At 47.3% G+C, this 25,582-nt stretch overlaps 1 protein-coding gene across 13 annotated transcripts; it reads right to left on the bottom strand.

Moving 5' to 3' along the window:
* Positions 1-116: 116 nt before the first annotated feature.
* On the bottom strand, positions 117-25,301 carry UBN1 (ubinuclein 1). Of its 13 annotated transcripts, none has more exons than XM_065030933.1 (18): positions 25,144-25,301; positions 23,996-24,422; positions 22,111-22,197; positions 21,055-21,150; positions 20,636-20,770; positions 20,157-20,260; positions 19,023-19,458; positions 16,278-16,348; positions 14,842-14,971; positions 14,499-14,617; positions 13,882-14,010; positions 12,821-12,964; positions 9,709-9,759; positions 8,491-8,533; positions 6,926-8,152; positions 5,343-5,595; positions 4,937-5,026; positions 117-2,559 (listed from the first exon to the last, which is right to left on the bottom strand). In XM_065030933.1, exons 2-18 carry the CDS (start codon positions 24,233-24,235, stop codon positions 2,507-2,509), a joined length of 3,408 nt encoding a protein of 1,135 aa, XP_064887005.1. In that variant the 5' UTR covers positions 24,236-24,422; positions 25,144-25,301; the 3' UTR covers positions 117-2,506. The 13 variants fall into 13 exon arrangements, with proteins under 13 accessions (XP_064887005.1, XP_064887008.1, XP_005505703.2 ...); XM_065030936.1 differs by having other exon boundaries at positions 5,481-5,595; XM_005505646.4 differs by lacking the exon at positions 25,144-25,301 and adding an exon at positions 24,715-25,101.
* Positions 25,302-25,582: the final 281 nt, after the last annotated feature.

Raw genomic sequence — 25,582 nt, 5'->3', positions numbered from 1 at the left:
AATAATTCATTACTCACTCAAGAAACAAGATGATCAAGATCATCTTAGCAGAAAGAAAAATTATTGAAAACAAAGTCATAAAACTAGAGGTGAGGAGATGGAAAAAAAAAAAAGTGTTTTGGAAACTTTGAAACAATTTATTCAGTTGTTCTGTACAAGATTAACAGTTTTCATACCACCCCCACTATCTTCAGTAAGACAGTCCCAACACACACACACACACACAAAATATAATAGTAAACCGCAGCTCTTGCGCCTGGAAGGAACTGCTGTACTAAGCGCGTGCCGTGGGAGCCTTGCCCCCCGCACCATCACAAAAGTGTCACAAGTTGCCCCGTCAAGGCAGAGACACCAGACTCCTGGCTCCCCATCGGCTGTCGGGTTTCCGCGTGGTTCTGCCTTGCTGCGACTCTGCTCCGTGCCATTCACTCACTCATCATAGCATGTAAAGAAAAAAAATATCTCACGGAATCTCCACCAAATAATCATTTCCCTGAGGCAAGAGGCTTCGCTAAATTCCTAGAAGGAGGGCGTTCTGCTCAGGCCACACGCACGGGTGCTTCCCAGCAGAAGCATTCAAGTGAAAGCAAAGAGAGGGAGTAGAACCAGTACCTCGAGTCACTCGCTGAGAGTCCCTGTCCTGCCAGGTGTCTGAACGCTCTTTTCAGCTACCGCGGGAAGTTGAAGGTGCAAAGTACCTCTCAGGATTAGGCCTTCAGCGGGAACCACGCAACATCCACTGCTCAGAGTCCATCCATAACTGCTGTGCTTAGTTTTAATAACACAAGTTCTGTCTTTGGCTCTTTTGCTACAACCTAGGTATTTTCTGTAAACAAATTTTAAATCTGAGCTCCTTTTTTTGTTCGTTTTTAAGTACAAACAATGCAATGATCTTGGGAAATTATGTATCAGCTTAAATTGAAAACAGTCCATCTTGGTTCTTACCAAAAATGGGGAAAAACTAAAGCAGGTTATTTGCTGGTATAATCAGTGTCAGCATCCTTCGCTAGCTAAAGAAGGAAGGCTGAAAGCTTTTGTTTGAAAAACCAGTAAAGTCTATGCGGATCAGAGCTACCACTGCACAATTAGGATGTTGCTGTGGGGGCCTAAGATAAGGCAGACTGGGCAAAAAGGAGAAAACTCAAACCCCATAAAGCTCAGCTGGCACCACAGCCTGCCCTTAGCTATGCACAGATTGACAGGGTGTGCTCAGGAGAAGCATTTACATCTAAGAGTTAAAAATTAAATAGGAAATATACACCCCAATTCTAGCTGGTCCCCATTCCTGCAGCTGTAACAAGCACATGATCCTAGTGCAGAAATCATCAAGGAGAGCAATATTATTCCCTGGAATTCATTTGACTAGTAGTGACCTTGGTTAATCTAGATCATTCCCTCTGCCCACCAGAGATCACAACTGACGACCCTAGGAAATAATGGCTTCAGGGGAGGGTCTGGAACCTGCTGGCACAAACTCGGATAAGAACTGGTGCTCTTGCTGGATTTGGTACTGTTGTTCACAGTCACCAAGACACCACTAAAGTCCAGACAGTGCAGCTTTTTCTTTTGATGTGCAACCATAAAAAGCTCTATTAAATAAAACAGAATACATTTTAAATACAGAATGATTAAAAAAGGGTTGAGAAGCACACAAAATAGGGCTGAAATGTGTGTCACTAGTCCATTCTTGCTCCACCATAAAAGGCACTGGAATTATGTCTTCCTATACACGTGACATGCCGAGAAGCGTTCCATTCAATCCAATGCATTCGATGGTAATGAGGATAAAACTGAGCAGGAAAAAAAGCATCCATTTGGAGGAAAAAAATCCAAAACCCAAAAGAAGTAGAATTCTCAAAGTCCACGACTGCATCAAAAAATGTCTCTCTAAAGAGTCTTCTTTCTCCTCCAGAGGGGAACATCAGGTGGTTCCTTAGATTCACCACAGAGGAAATGTTTAAGTCCTTCAACGAACTGTAGCACGGTTTCATAGTACAATTGAAAAGTCAGTCAAATGTCTTCAGAAAGCACTGGCAGTGCTAGAATTATCCATGTAAATCCAAAGCCAAAGAAAGAAGCACCTTTCATACCCTCCAGTGGAAGACCAAGGAGGTAACCGGACTTGGAGATACTTGGCAGATACAGACACAGGTGGGTGGGAGTCCCCTGCACGAAAGCCAAGCCCCCCCGAGTCTCGCTGTGAGTTCCAGCTCCTGCCAGTGCCAGGGAATGCATGAAGGGCAGCAGCAATAAAACAGTGCTACAAAATGCTTCTCTCATTAGGGCATGGCTCAAGGTGGTCCGTTGTGTAGGGCTTAGCTGGGAAAGCCTCTGAGCAAACACAGCAATGAGTTTTTCATCACGGTTCAGTCTGTCCAGTTGATGTGAAAAAGAAAAAAACCAAACCAAAACAAAAACAAAAATGAGACACAGCCGGTATCCAAAGTCCATGACCTGTCCTCTTGGTTTTATCCTATGTGCGTTCCAGCTCCCCTCCTTGCAGACATCACAACTTCCGCTGCTGCGCGTTGGACCCTTTGCCGTGAAGCTGAGAAGCATCTGAAAGAAAACAAAACCAAATGGGAAGGGGGTTCAGCATCAGCTCCAGGGAGCTGCGTGCAACTGGGGCAACCAGATCTCTGCACAGAAAGACCTACTTTTCCCTTCCAGCACCAGGGAATCCAGGATAAGAGGACGTGCTCGGAGATATCTCACACCTGGGAGCAGCCCTGCCTCTGCTCCCCACTAAGGGACACGGGAAGCACTGAGGGTCTCCTGTGGCCTCCCAGCAAAAGCACCATGGCATAGATTCAGATACTGGTTGACTAGCCAGCCTGTGTCCTTCTCTAAAAAGCCTCCCTACCACATCTCCTAATCTAGGAAACCAGAAATACTTGGTATTAGCTGCCCTGCACCTAAAGGTGGTTTGATATCACACCATTAGTACACCTTTGCCATTGTAATGAAGGCTTCAGGTGCCCACTGATCGCCAACAGGAATCATAGGAATCTAACCACTGAGGTAAAAGAAACAGACATGAAAGGAAAAGAGAAAATGCACTGAAGAGAAAAAGGAAGGAAGTTTAAGGAAGCAGAAGTTTTCCAGAAGCAATTAAAACTGCCATCAGACCATGATGAACAAATGGGCGCACTGAGACACGTGGTTAAGCAGCAGCAGCACTGAGCAGCACAGCAGCAGCTTCTTCTCCAGGACAAGGACAGTTCTTTCCATGCAAGAGCTCAGTTTCCAAAGAGAGCAGTCAGAGCCATCACCACAGCACCAGCACACAGGCACCTCCACCAGCAAATGCAGCCGTGACAACACAAAAACAAGCACAGAATGCTCCTTGATCAAAAGCTTTTTGATAAACGCCTATATATGCATTTTCAGTTAAGACATTGATGTCTCCTTGCATTTGTAGCAAGGTCCCAACACACCAGAGTCCTCTCAGCTTTTAGACAGAGCAACACCGCTGTGGCCATCTGGTTATACAGCCAACCACAGTTTATTCCACAGAACAAATTAATACATTTTAAGGCTATGGTGGCCATTTAAATATTATCTGTGTTCTTCTACAAAGCACCACAATTGACAATATTAAGCACTAGGCTCCATCTCCAATCTCTGTGTGAAAACACCAAGTGAGAAAGCGTGTCGCTGCTGAAGCTGTCTCAATGGTCATGTTTTCTTCACTTATTCCTCGTTACCTCTTGTCTACTCACAGCTTATGACAACTCCAGTAACCACTTGAAATTCCCTCAAATAACAGGACAGAAAACTCCTTCTCACTGACACAGAATAATTTTGGTTTGAACCCAGGCTGTCAAATGTAATCACCTCACTCTCCAGTAACTGTGGATTTACAAACAGGAAGGGTCTGTCACACCAGTGATTGCTGTTATAATAGTAACTTCTGCTTCTCCTCTACCACATTGGAGTGGCATAACAACCCACCTCAGACAAACTTCAGCAAAAGAAGCAAAACCAACTAATTATTTGAATTCTCACCTGTGCACAGCATTCTTCTTTCTTCAGCAAAGAAGTGCTGTGCTCAGCAGTCAAGGGCATTTCAGCTCACACAGCCCAGTAGGACAATCACAACAGGAGCAGGCACTGAGACAATGGCACTGAACTGTACCCAAGTGCTAATGTTGATCAAGAAAGCAGCAGTAGTGATTACCAACAGGATAAGCAACTCCCTGAAGCAGGTAAGCCCGACCTGCTGACCCTGCATTTCTATTTACTGAATGTCGCATGGATCCCCTTACTCCTCGTCTTCCTCCGCAGCGCTACCACATTTACACATGTTCACAGCCCACCAGGCAGGGCTCCATTAATATGCAGAGAAGGTGTTCTTCAGAAATCTCTTGTTTTATGCATTGTTTCTACAGGTGTCAAACTGGGGCATGAACAGACTTAACTGCAAAATCATCACTTCAACACCGAGTAAAGCAGTCTCCATTTACACTACAAACTTGTCACAAAGAAGATGTAAGCAATTAGCTCAGCGCACAGACACAGGACATTCTGGTCTGACACATTTTATATAGGTCACTAGTAACAAACTCCACAGAGCCAGAATATTCATTCCTGGGCAGTCCTGGCAGCTGGTGCATAAACATGCCCAGCTCTAATCCTGGCAGGATAGTTCTTTACCACAACGCAAGAAGCAAAGCTGGGTACTTCCAGGAACCAATACTTGCTACAAGCTCTGAGGGTTCATCATTCCAGAAACGCACAAGTTTACCCTGAGTAACAAAAACGAAAGGACATGGAGCGCTACACCTCGCTTTGTACCTCGGGGAGGCCCTGGGCTCTAGCAACAACTGCACCGGTCAGACAACGTGGATTACCACTCTGCTTTCAACCCTACAAGTATCCGCTGAGATACAGGATGACTCAAAGCAAAGACAAACATGACCGTCTGACAAGTTACCTGGCAAACTTTGTGGTAAATGAGTGGACAGGGCAGAATGTGGGAGTGGCGCTGCATGGTGGGGGCTGGAGTGCAAGCCAGCTAGAAGACCTAGAGAGAAAAACAAAGAAAGGAGCGGGGAGAAAAAGAACAAATATACATCTAAGACAGAAATGAGCAGAGGAGCAGCAACAGTTAGCCTATAGCTCAGTTTCCAGCTATTGGGACTTCTGGGCTAGCTATAGGGATGGGCCCAAGGTTCTCCAAATGCAACTGCTGGAGATAAATGCATGAACTACAGCATGAAGCAACAGCAAGAGAGATGGGTTGGTCTGCAATGGGTTAACACAGCCAAGCGTTGGCGTTCTCACGTTATTCAACAACATAGGCGCAAGTAACACATGGGCATGACCAGGACGATACTCACTGTGGCCAAGGCCGTGGTGGAAAGTTCCTGGAGCAGGTCCTGTAACTATTGCATCTTTTGATACCCCTGCTTTAGCAGAGGAGTCTGAACTGAAGGAGATGACATGAAGAGGGAAGGAATGAATAGGAGAGATAATACCTAACGGGGTGGAGCTCAGGGCGGCTGGCAGCTTTGGATTGCTGGACTTGTAGGATGGAGCCAGTACACTTAAGGGGGAAGAACTCGTTAGCAGCACAGCTCCACTAGTTCCTTTCTGAAAAGCAACAGAAAAGGTCAGTCAGAAGTGGGAAAATCAAGGCATGGCATCATTCATACTTAGAGAAAAACTGCAAAACATGGAGTGCTCAACAATTCCTCCTTGCAAGAAACAGCCTCCCAGCCAGGGCTCAACAGCTGCCAACTGTTGAGGCCACCCTGGAAGTGCACAGGACACTGGCACTCCTGCTGCTGGCTGCTACGCTCTTGTAAACATGACTTTACTGGATTTCATGCTGTCGTTCCCTTACTCTGCAACTGTACCTCCGTTAGGCAGAGGAAAAGATTACACATTGCTTGCGAGTTCCAGGGAGGAGGCCTCCTACTCACTTTTACAGCATATCACTGTTGACAACTCAAGGCACCAAGGTCTGGTGTAGCCCTGCACCCAAAAAAAGTCATTTGAGACCTCTCCCATGGAGAGCTTTTCAGATCCCTGTGACAGTAACAGACAGGGTGCACAGGCTGAGCAGTATGCATTTTTCAGACTCACTTAAATATACTCATTTAATTGCCCAGCTCTTTCCACTTGCCACAAAAGAAGGCAGGTATGAGCAGCCAACAACAAATTAATACAGCAGCATTAGGAACAATTACTTTTTTGTTATAGATGAAAATTAAGGGCCTTATACCATTAAATACAATGGCTGAATAACACAAGTGTGTATAGGTAACCCAGGAGTCCTTCATGAGATGTTATATCCCAATGAACTTGCCACTGAGCTCGATTCCAAACATCACCTCAGTAGCTTATGGGAGCAAGCAGGGAGCAACAGAACATGGGCAGAGACAACCACCAAAGAAAGCTAGGCAGGCATTTTGAGTTTATAGCCCAGTACCACAGGTTATTTATTCTATAGGTCACCCATAAAAAAAGTGGCAATACTACTAAAACTGCTTGTAATAATTTAAGGAAGGTCAAGATTGCAGACCATTATAATTCTATTTTATGCAATGATTTTTAGTGATAACTTGCCTTACTGCACTTGCTCCTGACCCAAATGGGAGCCCTGCTGTCCCCGTAACTTGCAAAGTCAAGGCAGGAACATTATACAGCCTATGCAAAAATTGCAGTCTGGAAGGTAACACAGTTATTTTGCTTAGTTGTAACTTTAAGCTGAAAATGAAAGCTTGCATTCCAGAGTGCAAGCCCATGGCAAAGGCCAGGACTTCCTAGCCTACACAGCCAAGATCCAGACAGTCATTCAGGAATTTCAGGAAATTCTTTTGAAGTCATCACTTTACAGTAGGTCTGAACAAGTCTGGAGACAGCCTGACACAATGCCCTGCGTTCTGGCTTTTGGTTAGGCCAGCACATCCCTGCTTACCGGCACAGAGGTAGAAGATGCAGTGCTGCTAACAACAGCTGGCTTTAGGGAGGAGGTCAGCAATTTGGCCACCCCTTGAGTGCCCCCACTAGAATCTCCATTTGAACCTCCTGGAGGTGCCACCAGAGTCAGCTTCTGCGAAACAGGCATCTTCTTCGCTGAGGAGCTTGAGGAGGGGCGGCTGGAAGCCTGGCCCGAGGAAGGGGTCTGCCCACTGGGCAGCAGGCTCCCAGAGGAGCAGCCCTGGTTTGCAGAAGCTCCAGATGAGGAGCTGCTGGAAGAAGGCCCATGCTTGGAGAGGGAACCAGAAACAAAGGGCGATTTGTAAGATTGTCCTGAAGAGCTAGAGCCACTTGAGTGCTTTCCTGCGTGGCTGAGAGATGATGAGGATGAGCTTGGGCTCTTGTGCGAGCTGCTGGAGTTTTGGGTGCTGCCTGGTGACATGGAGGAATGGAAGCTCTGAGCTTTGGCTGATGACTTGACCTGCTGGAGGAGCGAGCGTTGGGGCAGTGGGGAGGAGGACTTGGGATTCTGGAGTTTGACAAATGGAGCCGGGGAGGTGAAAGTTTTTTGTAGCTGGGTGCCTGAGTGAAAGACCTTCACCTGAGAAGCCGGCACTGAGGTGGAGGTCTGAGGCCCATGGCTTGGCCGGACCAGGCTGTGGTGTTTCTGTTTAGCCTGGTGCGCATCTGGAAGGATTTTGCTGGGGGAGGCTTGGCAGGAGAGCTCTTTGTAATTAGAGTTCTCTGTCTTTTTGTCTTGAGAAGACTGGCCCAATGCCAGGGCCTGCTCAGCCAGGAAATTTAGAGGAGACTGGAGGGAACCAGAGGATGATGTAGTGGAAGGGTTGGACTTTGGAAACGTCCTCTTCTCCTCTGAGGATGCAAGAGTTGGGATCTTCTCTGGTGGAGCTTTTGGAGCTCCAGGAAGAGTAAAGTCAGGGCTCCCTCCCGCTCTGCTGTTCAGCACAGCCAGTTCCTTAGAGAATGCTTCAAGGGAAGAAGTGGGATTACGAATTAAGTCCTCATCCAAGGAGTCATCCATGAAGGTGGTAGGAGTGCCAGCACTGCTGGCTGCTTGGGCTGTCTCAAGGGATAAGAGTTCTCTCGTTTGAGCACTGAGGCCCAGAGCTCCTCCCTGGGGCTCTGCAGACAGAGCTAAGGTGCTGCTTGAGTGCACTGAAGGAACAGAAACCGACACCTTTTTATCTGGCTTACAGGAAGATTCCTAGAACAACAACAACAAAATCACAAGAGAAGGCAGTCAGAACACAAGCAGAGTTTACTGCTGAAAAGGGAAGGGAAGATTCCCAGTTTGGGGATAAATGGCAGAATAAGCATGTTCTGTGCCTGCCAGGCCCCCACCTCCCTCCCAGCTGCTGCTGCCATCAATTTAAACTGCTGTTCTAGTTGTTTTTTCAAGCCCAATACTGACTAGAGCCGTTTCACTGTACAACTTCCTTGTACCTAATGTACAGATACAAGACTCACATATAGGATTTAAGATGATAGTCACTTGACTCTTGGTATATGTCAACCATGAGAACCAGAAAACAAAGAACTCACCTTCACTTTCACCTTAGTAGAAGCTACGACTTTCTTCTTCGCCCTGTTTCGAGGGAGACAAAAGAAACATGGCTTACTGAATGCCTGCAGGGAAGCATCCAATTAGGGAGCACACTTGGGCCCTCTTAATGATGATCCACTGAGTCTTTTGCAAAGAACCAAGGGAACAGAGGCAGCAGCTCAGGTTGCTAGGATTCAAAACCATAAGACATTTGGTTGCTGCTCTAGGAAGCCCCAACCCCCACACAGGGGAATGAATTAGGGAGCAGAGCAGAGTCTGGAAATGGCAGCAGAGCAGTGACAGCACTCAACAGACATGTCCTGCACCGGCTGCAGGGCCAGGAGCTACTACAGGAACCCACTGCTGACCTAACTGGAGCAATACCCAGAGAGAAACCAGAGACTGTTTTGGAGAAAAGCTACGTATTTCTTTTAGGTTTCTAGAAGAAGTCAAGGATGCAAAAGCATCTGCCAAATTCACAGAAAACAGATCATTTTGTCTGGTCAGATACAACCTCTGGTACAATACATCCCTGAACTGCTAGGACAGTATGGCTGAGGGAAAGGTGACCCTACACACTATTTCATACACCTTCTCACACTTCTCCTTGCTCATCCAGTGCCAAGAACAGGACCATCTGTCAGACAGACATCAGCCTAAGTCCATATCTTCATCTATTATAGACTACCAGCAAGATCCACAAGACCCTTTGGCATTAAAGCACCTGCCCAGCTGGATTCCAATGGCTCTCTTGTTTTGCCACCCACAAGCCTGTGGCACCCACCTGCACTAGCTTGAGCTCATTGTAGCCCTCCTTTACCAAGCAACAAGAAAGAGGGCATCCAGAATCCAGTAAGGACCAACTGAACAGGTAGCAATAACCACAGTGCTAACACCACACTCCGTTTTACCTTGATCTGCCTTCCCAAGACTAGCACAGAGGCCTGACTCCAGTCTGTTGAACAAGGCCAGGAGGCAACCTGGCTCCAAAGTTATCGTCTTTGAGCTTAGTGTAACGCTAAAGCACCTCAGGAAGGCTGTGGTTGGGAGATGTCACACACACAAACAACTGCTTTCCCTAGACCTCCCCAAATGAAGCAACACCAAACTATCTGATGGGAGCCAAGCAAGGTCAGGTGTTCCTGCATAATCCACCCAGGCCCCAAGGAACGGAGTTGACCAGTTATCACTCCAAAGGAAGGCTGCGCGATACTCACAGGACTGATGTGAGGTGTCCGTGTACACGCCTGCTCTCCTTAAACAGTGTCCTAAGAAGGGAAGAGAGCAATGAGAAGTGATATCCAGCAAGACCCAGTAGAGCAGCTGGGATCACTGGAGATAATAGCTGCACGGTACAGCAGGGGACTTAGTGAAATTAATATAACAGAGAGCAAATATTCATCCCTTTTCCAGGAAAATCCTCCTGAGCTCCCCCACACAATTCCCTTTCTGGGAAGGTATGCTTGTAGGTGCTGGAAAGGCCATTAAGGCAGTTGTTGAACAACAACTAGCGAAAAAGCTCTGCCAGCTTAAAAAGCTGACAGTCACTTGGAGAGGCAATACAATCAGTCAAGCTGGGTGTTACTGCTGCCACAGATCATCCAAGAGCTGGCAGACCATACAAGAGCTCTTCATCAGCTTCAAGGGAGCAAAGGTTACCTTCCCCTGCCCAAAATGCAGCAACATGGATGAGAAGCCTTTGCACGTTGCCTGTCTCTGTTGCCTTCGTGTCCCCAAACAGCTGTGGTGACTTCTCAAATCAGCACAACCATTTCTGTAACAATTGATTAACCACAACTAATAAATAAAGCTTCATCCAAAATGCTTTACTACTAGGGCTAAGTAAACCAGAATCTCACATGAACGCTATTGCACCTAAACCAGCTGCCGCTCAGCTGCTTTCTTAGCTGTCAGGGTGAGAAGCTTATAAATACACCTGCAGCACTGCCACATGGAGTACGCTTCCCATCTGCCATTAACAGCTTGATAAAGACTTTAGTCATTCTTTTTCTTTTAAAAAACAAGCTTATTTTAACCCTATATTCTGTTAATCTCCTTTTAGTGCTAAGAAAACAGAATCCTGGCAGGACCTCTCTGAACCCAAAGCTGCCGCTCTGTCCATCTTCAAATTCCTCTTAAAGATGAACTTCTGTGATCATGATGACAGTGAATCAAGCTGACTTGTCCACAAAATTGTTTACAGTTCTCCTAGCATTGCCAGTCCCTTCTCTTCCCTTTCCTGTGGCTATCAGTTTACTCTCTGTCTTTAAACCACAAAGTCACAGAATCACAGAGTACCTCAAGTTGGAAGTGACCTGTAAAGATCATCAAGTCCAACTGCATTAAGTCCCATCAGGAGAAACCACTGTCCTTGAGCCACTGGAAGCAACCAGGAAAGCCCCTTTTATTCAGTTGTTCTGTAGTTAATTTCACTGGAAGGTCCTCCTACACCAAGTCTTAGGTGAACATCCGTACACCCAAGAACAATTTCACATATAAACTAGGGGCAAAAATATTCTGACTTCCTGTTATTTAAAGAAAAAAAGTTTTCAAACTTGGCAAGCTAAGACCCTCAAGCTGGTAATATCTTCATTAACTAAGTAGCAATCTGCATGCACCTCCCAATGCCATCATTCAGCTCCCATACACTACAACACCACACTACAACCGTGCATATTATTGTACTTTGTGTGCACATGCTACTGCAATAAACAGCTGTAGACTTTTCCAAACGGATCTGTAATGTGCTACTCATACTTACGGCTCTTAAGAACTGGTACCTACTTCTTCCTTTACACCCCACGAAACCCAAAAAGTAAATTCTGCAGAGAGAAGACAGCACTGCCCAGCTCTTTAAATGCAAAGAGACAGAGATTCCAGTAGTAAGACTGTACAGTTGTCCTTACTTTAAAATTACTGAGCAAAACAAAGCAGGCCAGAAGCTGACAACAGTCCCAGCAGTGTGACTCTACAATTTGTATGGCTCTGTGCAATTGCCAGCTCAATGGCGCAGATGATGGAGGGCATGAAAGAGCAGGAAACAGCAGCGAAGACGTCAGATAGGGTAACGAAAACTACACCAAATTCCTGCTCACTCTATGATCTGTGATCTATGATCTGCTGACTCTATGATCTGTGTAGTCCAAGTCCGTAAGCCACTAAAACTTTGTGCTTTGCTTTCTTTTGGGAATACTCTAGGGAAGACTTCCTAAAGTGTATGAAAAATTTGTCCTTCATGAAACAGATTAAAAAGTGATCCTTTCTAATAAAGATTCAAGAAACCACAGGCCAGTCAGCCCCAACTCAGTCCCAGTTCTACCTTGTAACTTGTTACTGCCAGTGGCATCCATCAGAGGTCAATACCGGGGCCAAGACTACTCCACATGGTCATTTACAACCTGGACGACAGCACAGCCTGCACTTTTAATAAGTCTGAGATGACGTGAAAACAGAGGGAGGGGATAGAATATGTTTTAGAGGGCAGGGCTGCCATTCACAGGGACCTTGACAGGCTGGAGAAAGGGGCCAATGCAAACCTTGTAAAGTTCAAAGGCAAACACAAAGTCTGGCAGCTGGGATGGAATAACCCCACACAGCAACAGAGGCTGGGCAGCAACTGGCTGTGTAGCAGCCTTGCAGAGAAAGACCTGGAGGTCCTGGGGGACAAGCTGAACATGAAGCACTGCAAGAGTGTAGTGCTGAGAACTTACTATATACTGGCACGTATTAGCAAGAACACAGCCAGTAGTTCAAGTACTTACTCCCCTCTGTTTAGCACTTGTGAGGTCACATCTGGATACAGCATCCAGTCTCAGGGTCCCAGTCTCAATACAAGAGAGATGGCAACAAACTGGAGACAGTCCAGAGCCACAAAAATGGCTGAGGAACAGGGACACATGACAGACAAGGAGAGGTTGAGGGAACTGGGTTTGCCTAGTTTGGAAAATCTGAAGACCAAGCAGGGATCTAACATCAGTCTTCCACCACATAGAGAGTGTGGGGGGCAGGGGGTCATAAAGAAGATCAAGCCAGACCTTTCTCAAAGGCACATAGTAAAAAGAGGCAATATTCAATTCAGTGCAGCAAGGAGAATTCTGATTGGAAATTAGGAGAAAAGAGTTCATGAAGAGTGACTAAGTACTGGACCAGGGGTCCAGAGATGCTGTGGTAGTCTCCAGCATTGGAGATTTCCAAAACTCCACAGGATAAAGCCCTGAATGCTCTGATCTAACTTGGAAGCTGGCCATTCTTTGAACATGGTGGGACTAATGACCTTCCGAGGTCCATTATGACAATGAATCCCTGGAGTACAACTTGATGCTTGCTCACCTGGCCTGCATCCAGCCTTTTGGCCAAAGGGGCTTCACCTCTCCATCTAGGAAGGTCTTCACAAAATCCTCTAGAGACTGAGCCTTATTCTTGTCAAGGTCATAACCATCCAACTTAATCTTCACCAAGTGGCAAAGCAGCTCCCTGAAGAACAGGAAGATTTCAAATACAGTTACGCAGATTAACTTTCCCCAGTTGGAGGTTACGCTGTTTATCAGGGGCTGGATAAATATACCAAGACATGCTTGGCTCTGCATAACACCTCACTAATAAAACCAACCCTGCATTGCCTCCACAAGAAAGAGGAAAGGAAAGGCACGTTCCTTGCTCCGTGTGTGCAAGCAGAGTGACGTGCCAGGGGAGAAAAGCCCTGTTACCCCTTCCCATGTTAGTATCCTGAAGCAGCAGAGGTAGGAAACCAGTGCCAGAATTACAGGTGCCACCAACAACTGCAGAACTGAACCTCTCTCTGCAGACCTTTGTGCTGAGAGGCAACGAGACAGCAGGATGCAAAGCTTGCTTTGTTCTAAATCAGGCAGCCGTCTACAGAGCAGCATCCCAAATTGTTACAGAACATGATGAAAAAGACAGCAGGATTGATTCTCATTTTATCCTCTGTCCCTCTCCCCTTCACACAGCACCCTGTTTTCTGTCAGGCCCCTGGGTGCCAGAGGCAGCAATCCACATTAGCTGTAACTGCTCGCACAACCAAAAGTCTGGTCTTGTTAAGAATCCAGGCTGTGGGACCTCAGCAATTCAGCTGAGTTCCTTCTTTTCCCAAAGATATGTCCCTCTCATTTGGCCTCTGCACCACGGTTTCTTAGCCCTTCTCTCAGAGTTGGCCTGTGCTTGAAAACAGCTTACTTTTGCAAAGTATATAAGGGTGATCTTTAATAGTGGCTTCCATAAACAGCACAGTCTGCCACAAACCTTTAAGCTGACACTTACTACAGATGATGAGTGCTGATCTGGAAATAAGATACAAATACCCAAATGCTTCACTTCCAACTGCATACAACAAGACAAGTTATAGGTTCACCTGATATCTAAATTATGCAAACCTGATTTCATCATTCCATTGAAATTTCTTTCGTGGTCCCACAACACGCTTTCCTCCCTTTTCTTCATCATCATCATCATCAGAACAAACTCGATCTCGCTGCTCTTTGTCCTTTTCCTCTTCCAGCATCCTAAAATGGAGACAGAGATAATGTGGAAGACATTGATTCAAGGACAAGATTAAGTATCTCTGAACAATACTGTTCAGAGGTCTCAACAGTCAATGGCAAACACACACGCAGGAAAAGGGCCTAAATCTCTTGCTTAGGGTGCAAGCTGAACTAAGTGCTCAAGGTTAAGAAACCTCCCAATACTGTGTAATAGAGACCACAGGACCAATCAAGGTCTGACTGCTCTCAGGCTGCCATGGTCCTAAAAATACACCCACATAGAAGTGAAACACTTCAGCCAAGTTTCGGTCCCATCAGTGCTGCTGCAGTCAGCATCACCACAGATAGCATGAAGAACACACACAGCTTAATTAGGCCAATTAATGACTGTCAGCAATTTTTGTCTACAGAACAAAAATAGGTGGTATACCTCATGAGAGCAGCCTACACATCACAGTGAGCCTGCTTAGAAGAGCTACAGATGCATAACAAGCAAGCGAGGAGCTTACTTGGCAAACTTGGCTTGAGTATGGGCTTGGCATTCCTCCTGGTACTTGGCCATCTGCTCTGGCATGGCCCTTCCAATGGCTTCCTTTAGCTTCTGCAGAGGTTCCTTCAAGCGGCCGCCCTAGAGCAATCACAGAACACGCTGAGTTCCACGTGGCCTGTGCCAGATGAGACACCCAGATCTGGCAGGTTGAGACTTGGCCAGTTCTGAATCCACACCACCAGACATGGTGCCAGCACCATGCTCAGTGGAGGACACCACCACATTAGGTAGGTAACAACCATGCTCTGGAGATCAAGGGTAACATGCGCACCAGACAGGGCTGTCCTGCCAAATGCACTCACCTGCTCGTACAGGTAAAGCTTACGGGCACGCTTGACCAGAGTGTCCTTACTGCAGGGGAAGAATGCAGCCAGGTGGGCGTACACCCCTGAGCGGACCTGGCTGTTCAGCTCCCGGGTCTGCAGCTCTATGCTGAAGAACAAACAAACACAACTTTAAGCAGGGACCTGGCCAGCATTCCCTGAGCAACATAAATCCAACTGATGCAAGCTGGGGGCTGGAGGCAGGGAAAGGGACAAGGTACAGCCTGACAAACTACAGGACAGTTCTTCAGATTTTAGAATCAACAGACTCAAGCTCTTTATCCCAGGCTATGCCTTTTAGTAGAGTTTCAGAGTGTTTGGAAAAGGAACATCAGGACGTCAGCCATATCATTTATCCTGCAGTGCTTTCTGGCAGCTGAAGTGCAGGAGCATCAGGCAATGAAATGGGAGGTATGCACTGCTTATGTCAGATACTGCAGATACAACAGTTTAGATCAGGATAATATAGAGCCAAACTTCATCCCTTGGGCTTGAACATACTTTGCAGTGAGTAGGTTAGAGAGGTCAGTGTGTGGCAAACCCGCCTACACAGTTATGTATAACTTAGGAGACTAGCTTTTTTTCAGTGTCACTAATAAGTGTAAAAAGCCCTAACTAACTCTATGGCAAAGTCATACAAATCTACCTAAATCTCTTCTGAATGTCATTAAAGTTATCACTTTGACAACAGATTAGGACTGTTGGTGCAATCAGCACTGGAATGCGGAAAGGTGGTAATCACCACTTGAAATGAGAGGCAAACAGACTCCCAAACTTCCCTTCGGCAACTCCCTTCAAGTGCCTTGAAAAACCTTAACGAAATTAAAGCCTCTGTGTAACTATTATTACACTGCGACGATCACAAAGCTGTGTGCATTCATCAGCCTTCTCCAGGCACTTGAAGAAGAATGAAGCCACTATGAACAGCTGTGTGAAGCACCACTGGCATTCTATAATTGGGGGACTCGAAAACAGAGAGCAGTGATGGAATTCTTCCAGTTTGTGCAGAATGTCAGTTGATCACGGCAGCCTTATCCCATGTATAAAATACTCCATATAGCATATAACTTCAATAGCAAGGAACATACCTGACATCTCTGACAGAGAGAGATTTACTGTTCTTCTATCAAGCCATGATCACAGGTCAAGTGACCCAATTTAGGCACATGGATACGAAGCATCATCTTCAGAACAGGTCTTTGTATACACCCTCCAAGATTCTCCTACCTCAGTTATACATCACATTCAAACCGAAAGCCATTTCTAGAAGATTTTCATGTTATCCTAGGCATATTCTGCATGGAGGACCTATGTAAGGACACCCCCACAACTCCTGCTAAGCCTGCTCCTAAATTTACCAAAAATGCTCTGGCTAAGATTCTCTTTTCCCACTCTTCTCTCCCAGCAGCACTTACTCCAGTATGATGTTGTTGATGTCCTGAGTGAAGAATCTCTGTTTGCCTTCTCCCTCCGCAGCTCTGGCAGCCTGGAAGTGAGCAAACAACACAAGTCATCAGTTCACAGACAGAGACAAGCACAAGCAATCAAGTGTTTTTTGAACTACTTCAGAAATACTGAAAAACAAGGCACGGTTTCATTCCACCAAACTCTGCACCTGCTGTAACTGAGCTAAAAGATGCCACAATCAACAGACAGAAGAGGGATTGTGTCCTGTCCTCTCCTCTCACACCTCCTCAGTTCAAGTTCAACCTGCCATCTGAACTGGTAAGATCATGTCCTGCCCACAAACCTTCCCATTCTGGATTCTCCTGTCCAGATGCACTAGAGTTACTATGCTGGAGTGAAGATTCCTCCATTTAACATGGCAAAGGAGACAGCTTGGCAGCAACTGGCCTCCCTGGCATACTTCCAATGGGGAGAGGGGGCAGTTCTAGGGCACAGCTTTAACGTCAGGTAAGAGCTGTTACACTGAGTAATATGAGCACAGAACTTGTCCCTGGAACAAGAAAGATCATCCTAGTTACATTTAAGGACCGTCAGGGATACTCATCATTAGGCTTTCTAAACCAACCTGGACACTAAGCCAAGAAACCAACAGAAAGAGTAGCAGCCACAGGGGATATGTTATTTCCAGTCAACACCATGGAAACTGGAAAAAAAAATCCTGTTGAGGAAGCTTCCTGAGCTATGACTGCAGCACACACAGTGCTGCCCAAAAAATCACACCCATGAAAAATATGTCCAGTGGGAAAATAATTCTAAAAGACGAATGATAGCAGAAAATTGCCAAGAGTTTTCCATCTCCTCTGAGTGGGACTGTAAACAAAACTGAGATTCACTGCAAGGCACCACATCAAGTTACTGATTCCTTGCATGAGAAAGGACTGGGAGAGAAGGGTGCGATTTTGAAATCCCCTGATTTAACATTCCAAGGCTGAGGCTGGTAAGTGATTAATTTATGCCCAGAAGGTGTACATTCCTCTCTGTCAGCAGCAGGTCATAGACAGCTGGTGATATCAAAAGAGAAGGCTCAGGGCTAAAGAGAATCCTCAACAGGAAAATTCTTTTTGGAAGGAGAAGGTTAAAGTCAAACCAGTTCAAGTAGAAAAGGAAATGCCAGGAGGATCCATTTAACTCAGGGGATGCTCCCAGCTTCTGAGATGGGAGAGACCTGGCCCTCAACGGTATGGCACCTCTTCTATCCCACCTGCAACAGAGTTCACGTCCCCAAGTCCTAACTGACCCAGAGGTTTCAGTTTGTTAAATCTTTTATTTCTCCTCCTTGGTTTATTTTCTTAGCATACACACTTCATCAACAAGAGACACAGCAGCAGGAAAATTTAAGTAGGACAATCTGTGGGTAGCTTGATATTACACTGTCTTGCAGCAACATAACAATTAACTCGATATCATGGGAGCCTCCACAATATTCTCCTTTAACTCAGAGATAGTTCAGAAACAGCTGTTCCAGTGTTTTCTGTTAACAGCCTGTATAGCAAACAGAAGAGCCCATTCTTGCTATCAGCTGTGGCAATACTTTCTTCAATTCCTCCTTCTCCTTCATCTGCTCACCAGCACTATATACACTTAAAGTTTCTCAGCAAAACACTTATCTTTAACAGAAGCTTATCTTCAGTAACAGGAGTTACTAAGTAAGAAATGCTTAAGTAACAGGTGCTCTAAATTGATGTGTCCCAGAAGGGAGAACACACACCACCACAGAGCTCCAAGAGCACTGTTTCCGAGTTAAAATTGATGTTTACAAACAACACTAGTAGCAGGAGCAAAACATCTCAGCATTTATTGACAGGCTGATGGTGACAGCCCTCAGAGCAGGGAAGCCCCACAGCAAGTCTGAAGACACGCTTCTGTGACATGCCAGGAGAGGGATCCCTGACCAGCACCCAGAGCTTCCCAAAGCACCTCACATTTTGGAGAAGTCCCACAGGAGTCCAACTGCAGGAGGAGCTACTGATGAAAAGATGGGATCAGTCTTCCAGAAATTAGTATATTCCACTCCCTAAACAGTACCCCAAGGCTGAGATGTTAAAAATGTGTCAAGAACCCAAATTGCCAGTGACACAGCTCCAATGTGGGCGATGCCAAATTGTACCCATGCCTCAGTGACGGCATTTGCCTGCATATGACATGAGAAACGGTTCTAACAAATCCTCAAGCCCCATCTACAGCGTTTTTCATGCTTTCTCACACTGTAGAGCAGGTAATGCTTTCCAGCTGCATCCACATATTAATAATTTATATACAGATCGCTGCACACCATTTCACAGACACTGTCCTGACCATCACAGCACATTACAACTATTATGGTGGAATTTGTTCTTCGGCCTCATTAGTTCACATTTTAAGTTGATTCATCTTAAATTGACTTTGGAAATTACTTCTTGCATCTGATCCATACTTTGCCAAGAGAGGTAAAACCATACAGACAGGTGGGATACTGAGTGTTACATTCAGTAGATGACAAGACCAAAGACTTTTACACTACCTGACATCCAGACACTCAAGAAAGTCACTTGGGCATAAAAGAAAACTGGGTGACACAAAGGTGTGATCCCACACGGCACTGCAAAACTCCCCCACTGGAGTGCGCTCTGGCTCTGGGCAAAGCTACACAAACCCAGCAGAGCTGTTCCCCCTCCAGCAATCACACAATCCTACTGTCCCACAAACTGTCATACCTGAGCCAGCTCTTTGATGCGTTTCTCCAAAGGGGCTGGCAGACCTTCTGGGAGGGATGGTGGTTGCTTGAAATCCTGGTCTAAGCCCATTCCAATAGGGTCACTCCCATCTTCCACATCAGCAAAGGGACTCCCTTCTGGGGATTCACCGAGGAGCCGCTCCAGATCCAGGTCCATTAACGAGTCCATGGCTGTCGCTGCCTGAAGCAGGTCGTTATCACTGGTGTGGCCAAAGAGGGAGAGCAAAGGGTCAGACATCACCTCCGCCTCCCTTGGGGCTGGAGGTTCTGCTGAAGGAGGCACCACTTTCTGCTCTTCATCTTTTTTCTTTTGAGCATCCTTGTCCTTCTGAAACTTCTTCAGCATCTCCTTGACATTAAGAGCACCAGAGTATTTCTTCTTCTTCTTTTCCTTACTTGCATTTAATGCTGTAAAGCTGTAAACAGAATACAAAGGATGAAAGAATCCAAATTAATATGAGATGAAGGGGAAGAGGACACCTTCATCCTAGTTCACTTCAGCTATTTGCAACAATCCCCTGCAAAGTCTTAGCCCCTTAACCAGTTATACCAGAAAAAATATTCTATGGCCTCTTAAGGTCCTGATGCTTGTTCAGCCTGGAGAACAGAGGGCTCTCCTTCCTCACTGCAGAGAGCTGATGGAACTTAAACCATCCCCACCGACTTATGCTCTTATTTAGCTACACGCTTTATTCCAGCATGGAAGATCTGAAAAATGCACAAACAACTACTGCAGAAGAACTGAAGCAAGAGAGTTAGCGTGACAGCAGCTGACACTTTTTGCATATGAAAACCAGGAGAGCGAATTCCCTCTCTTTCTCTTAGGGCTCTCCAATATCTGTTCCCACCATCAGTGCCTAAGCAGAGCTCCAGGAAAAAACAGCTAGCTCTGTCCCTCTGTGCTCAGACACTCTCGCTGTGGAGCTTTCCTCCTTCCCTGATCATCAGCTGCCTTTTCTCCCACTTCAGAAGCAACAGGGGTTTACCTGCTGGTGTTTCTGCAGCACACACTCAAGCCAATCCCCCCGCAACAGGTACTACTGCAGTGTAACAAATGTTGCCCACAACTCTGAAGCAAGCTGTCGAGCAGAAAGCATTCCCTCCCGCTCCTTACCCAGCTTTTGGGAACTTGGACTTTTTGGATTTCTTTTCCTTGTCATAAGAATCATCTTTCTTCTTCTTCTTCAGTTTTTCACTTCCATCTTTCAACTTCCGCTTCTGGAGAGAGTTAAAACCAAGTCACAATCAAAGCACCTTCTTGTGTAATTGGACCTGCACACCCAGAACCACTCTTGGCCTGCTCCCAAGAATCTGAGAGCAGCTCCTTCCCCATTGGATGTATTAACCCAAACCCCCTCCATCTATCACCACAGTTCTGGCACATACTGTCTTCAACACTGCATAGTGCACCCAGCTTGTATGCTAGAGATGATCCTACCAATAAAGGCAACAGGATGCCAAGAGTTCCTGTTCTTTCCCTTCTAGCCAACTCGTTTCAGCATTATGAAAACAGGGCTGTCTCCAACAGACATTGCCACCAAAGAGAAACACATCTCTAACAGGGGAAATCATTGAGAAAGCTGGCTTGCTGACCTTGGGACACTTCTTCTTCTTCTCTTTAACATAGTCATCTTCAGATTCAGACGCCTGCCGAAACTGCAGCGTTCCTGAGTTGATATAAAACCCTCCATACTTTGTAGTAAGAGAAGCTGGAACAAGCTCATCGTACTGGAAATAACAGAGAACAATCTGTTGGCACTGGAAGCTTTGTCACCTAATTCCGCAGCTGAGCTGCTTGGAGAATGGAGTGGGGCTTGTGCTCCCCCAAGAACAGAGAGGGCTGTGGGCACGCCTGCTAACCAGCACCCTCCTGCCCTGCGCTTGCCCCAGGCGCTCTTGTTCCCCAGCCCTGGCACACTCCTGCCTTGCACCCAGCTCAGGTTCCTTCCAGACACCAGCAAATCCCCCATGGCAGACAACTTTAACCACCCTCACGCCCCCCCTGTACTCACTGCTTCAGAATTATCGATGAAGGAGTCAGATTCGTCATATCCATACCCCATATCAACCAAGTCCTGTATACGGTCTTTTCTACGTCTCTTGCCACCCTAAACAAGAAGAGATTGACAGCGTGTTCATCCTTCTTTCCCAGTTACCACAGGTATAGCCCTGACACAGGACACTGATGCTGGCTCCAGTACAGAAAAGAGAATGAGAACTTTTTTGCTCCTGGCAGCAGCAGAACCAAACCAACATCAACTCCTGCCATACTGTAATCTCAGGACACAGTAAATCCAGTTTAGGCCTTGTCATACAGAACCAAAACTAGTGCAGCCAAATGAAACAAAACACTGACCTGCCAGACAGGCTGCCTTTGTGCCAGCAGACTATACATCGAATTGAGTTTGCACCCCTTCAACATTTCTGCCAGTACAGAGATGGATTGTTCCTCCATAACTGCAATATAGTTGGTACAAACTCGGTACTACACACATCAAACACACGCAGTGCATTAGGGTGACCCGTAAGTCAAATTTCTTTCACAAGACAATACAGCAACTGGCTATTCAGAAGTGCCAGGTGTAAAACATAACACAGCTTTATTGCCATCAACAGAAGTAAAGTGAGAGGAAGAACAGCAAGGAAATGGATATGAGAGATCAGCATCTCTCAAACTACCCAGCGTAGCACTGTCCTAAGGACAGCTGACTCACCAGAGCACTGTGCTTAGAGACTTGACAGATTACATCATGCCACAGTGACAAAGCCTAGAAATTAATTTTTGCTTAACAAAATTAAATTTTATAAGTTACAGTAAGTTATTTGCCACTACAATTGAAAATGTCATTCACTTTAATCAGACTCTCCGATTTAAGTGCATATCTGAACTATTTTCACGGACCACAGCCCCAAGACAGGAAAGGAACACAGAAAACAGCACCTTCCAGCCAAGATAAAGGACTGCAGAACAGGAACATAAAAGCTAACGACCACTAAGTCTACTGGTTGAGAGCCGAACAGCATTACCCATTCTAGGAGGTAACATCACATAAAAAAGAAAAACTTACATATTTTTCTTCAAACTTCCTAGCAAGAGCCTCCACTTTATGCCTTTCCTTTTCATCATCATTAAAGGGATCAGTAGGTTCTTTCTTCTGTAAAAATAAAAGAGACAAAACCATCAGAGTCAATGCTGACACAGCCACCAAGAGTCTATGTATTAAACCCATCCCAACTAGAGCATCCAGGCAGAAGCTCAAACAAATCAATCTTTAGTACAGTATTTAGAATAGGACTGTTTGATATCTTCATCAATGGCACCGGGGGATCAAGTGCACCCTCAGCAAGTTGACAGACAACACCAAGTTGAGTGGTGCAGATGACACACCTGAGGGACACGATGCCATCCAGAGCGACCGGGACAAGCTCAAGATGTGGGTCCATGTGAACCTCATGAGGTTCAACGAGGCCAAGTGTGAGGTCCTGCACCTGGGTTAGGGCAAGTCTCAGTATCAATACAGGCTGGGGATGAAGGGATTGAGAGCAGCCCCGCCAAGAACAACTTGGGAGTTCTAGTGGATGAAAAAAGCTGGACACAAACAGGCAATGTGCACTTGCAGCCTAGAAGGCCAATTGTATCCTGGGCTGTATCAAAAGAAGTGTGGCCAGCAGGTTAAGGGAGGCAATTCTCCTCCTCCGCTCTGGTGAGACCCCCCTGCAGTACTGCCTCCAGCTCTGGAGCCCTCAGTACAGGACAGACATGGACCTGTTGGAGAGGGACCAGAGGAAACCACAAAAATTATCTGAGGCTGGAACAGCTCTGCTGGGAGGACAGGCTGAGAGAGTTGGGGTGTTCAGCTGGAGAAGAGAAGGCTCTGGGGAGACCTGATTGTGGCCTTTCAGTACTTACAGGGCGACCCACAAGAAAGATGGGCACAGACTTTTTAGCAGGGCCTGTTGCAATAGGACAAGGGGTGATGGTTTTAAACCAAAAGATGAAAGATTCAGATTAAATATAAGGAAAAATATTTTTATGCTGAGGGTCATGGCCCAGGTTGCCCAGAGAGGTGGTGGATGCCCCATCCCTGGAGACATCCCAGGCCAGGCTGGATGGGGCTTTGAGCAATGTGAGCTGGGTGAAAAATCTCCCTGCTCATGGTAGAAGGTTGGACCAGGTGACATTTGAAGATTCCTTCCAACCTAAACCATTCTGTGATTCTGAGAGTGTCTCTCTGTTTTGGGTGCTCTCTCAGCTAGGTCTGTATCTGCTTCTCCCAACTCTCAAAAACAACAACAAAAGGCAGCATGAACCATCAACTGACTGCTAAACAGTTCTGAAAAGCAACAGTAAAAATTAGTAGAATACAATCAACTTTCTTTTCATAGAAAGACACCCATAAACAAAGTTTAAATGCTACAGAAGTTTGCAGGCCATCAATTCTTGAGAATTGGCTTTCAAAAGACAGAATTGTCAGGCAATGCCTAGAAGTACCATTTTCACCACACAGGAAGAGATGTCAAGCATTGAGGTGGAAATATTAATGTCCAGTAGAGTCTCACAAAAGATGCAGCCCCACACTGCAGAAGCATCTCTCCTTCGGATGCTCTTCAGAAAAGAGGTGGTCACAGCTGCTAGCCAGCTAGGTACCAAAAATCACTTTAATCAAGCAATTCCAAACTAAACAAACATTACATCCTGCACTCTGCCACCAACACATCACCTTTCTAACATGACATTCCAGCCAAGGCAAAGGAGTGAGACAGCGTGGCCTGACAACAAGAACCCCTGCCTGGATGCCAGTTCTCCTGCCTGCTGGACACCCACCCACCCTCCTTCCGTCCCTCAGCACCTCATAGCTAACAAACAGCCAACTCTCAAAGCAGCAACACTGGAAAAGCCTTTGAAATCTTCAGATACAACAGCAGTTCCCCACAAGCCACGAGGACACTTACTTTGTCTCCTGAAGAACCACCTTTTACTTTCCCTCGGCAACTCTTCAGAAGATCTGGGTAAAAAAATTCAGGACAACGCTTGTGATCTGGTTCGAAGAGAGTAAGTGTGATTCGAACGGCTGTCGCAGGCGGTTCAGAGTCCTGGGGCTGCTCTCCATCATCTTTCCGAGACCTCTTCAAGAAGCTGCTGCTCAGTGGACCATGGAGCGTGGTGAACGAAACCCTGTGGGGCTCTGTCATTGCTACAGCCAAGTCTTACCAGTCCTCATGGCATAGTTCCCATTGCCTCAGAAAAGCTCTGCCCCAGCTGCACAGATATGGATTTCACTGGCTGGTTAAGGACAACTGAGGACATCGGCAGTGGAACAAGTCGCTTGATTTTTAAGTTTTCTTGGGCAACAACAAGCGTCTGTGCTGCTAGAACTTCCTGCAATCATAAAGGAAAGAAAGAAGTCAGTTCTAGAACCAGAACTCCCGCCAGTGCCGCCCACCGCCCCATCTCCGGCTTCACCCCACGCAGCTCCACTTCTGCTGGCTGATGGCAACACATCTCGGGAGGAACCAAAGGCCCCACCAGACCGGCTGGGACACAGCCCGGCAGCCCTGGGCAGGAACACCGGCCTGGGCCGCACTGCCCCGGGTACGGGCTCTGCTCCGGCCAGCAGCTCAACCGCCGTACGGAGGCCCAGACACCCCTCGCCCTGCCCTGGGCCGCTCACCGGCCCCTTCTCGCTGCCCTTCGGCCCGACCCGCAGTCCCCGCGACCATCCGCCGTCGGGAAGGGGAGTGCGGAAGGCTCCGGTCGGACCCCGCGCCCTCAGCTCCGCCTGCAGCACTGTTCAACAACGGGCCCCGCAGCGGGACGCGGCCGGTAACGGTCCCGCGTCCTCGGAGCTTCCGTTCGGCCCGGGGAGAGCAACCCGGACCCCGGCAGCCGCGGGGGGCTAAGGGGAGCCCCGGACCGGGCTGCGCCGCCGGAGGGAGCCCCGGCCGCTATGAGGGGGAGCGGGCCGCGGGGAGACAGAGGCGGCCGCGCGGCTGAGAGGAACGAGAGCCCCGGTGCCGAGAGGGGAGCGCAGGACGCCACTGGCCGGGCGGAGGAAGCAGCGGAGCCGGGCGGGGCAGGGCCGTGGCCGCCCCGCACTCACCGCCGCCGCTGCGGGACGCGGCCGCCGCCACCGAGTGACTCCCGGGCCGACTCCGAGCCCCGCTCCTATGTCACGTGCAGGGGGCGCTGCCCTCGCGCTGAAGCTCCGCGGGCCAATCACCGCCGTCGTCACAGTCACGCCTCGGAGGAACGGTCGCCCTGACGCCCGACCGGGCCCACGTGACAAGGGCGAGCCTATCCGCGCTGCCGCTGCTGCCCCGTCCCGGCAGCCCTCGCGCGATGGCGGGAGGGAGGCGCAAGATGGCGGCCACGGGCGGACGTTAGTTTTGCCAATGATACTAAACTACGAGGAGTTGTAGGTTCCTTGGAGAGCAGAGAGGTCTCAAAGAGCGATCTGGATAGACTGCAGAGCTGGGCAACCACCAAATGCGTGACATTGAACGAGAGCAAGTGCCACATTCTCCACCTGGGGCAGGGTC

This window comes from Columba livia, chromosome 15 (assembly GCF_036013475.1).
Source record: "Columba livia isolate bColLiv1 breed racing homer chromosome 15, bColLiv1.pat.W.v2, whole genome shotgun sequence".
NCBI lineage: Eukaryota > Metazoa > Chordata > Aves > Columbiformes > Columbidae > Columba > Columba livia.
This window is presented reverse-complemented; position numbering and strand designations above follow the sequence as displayed.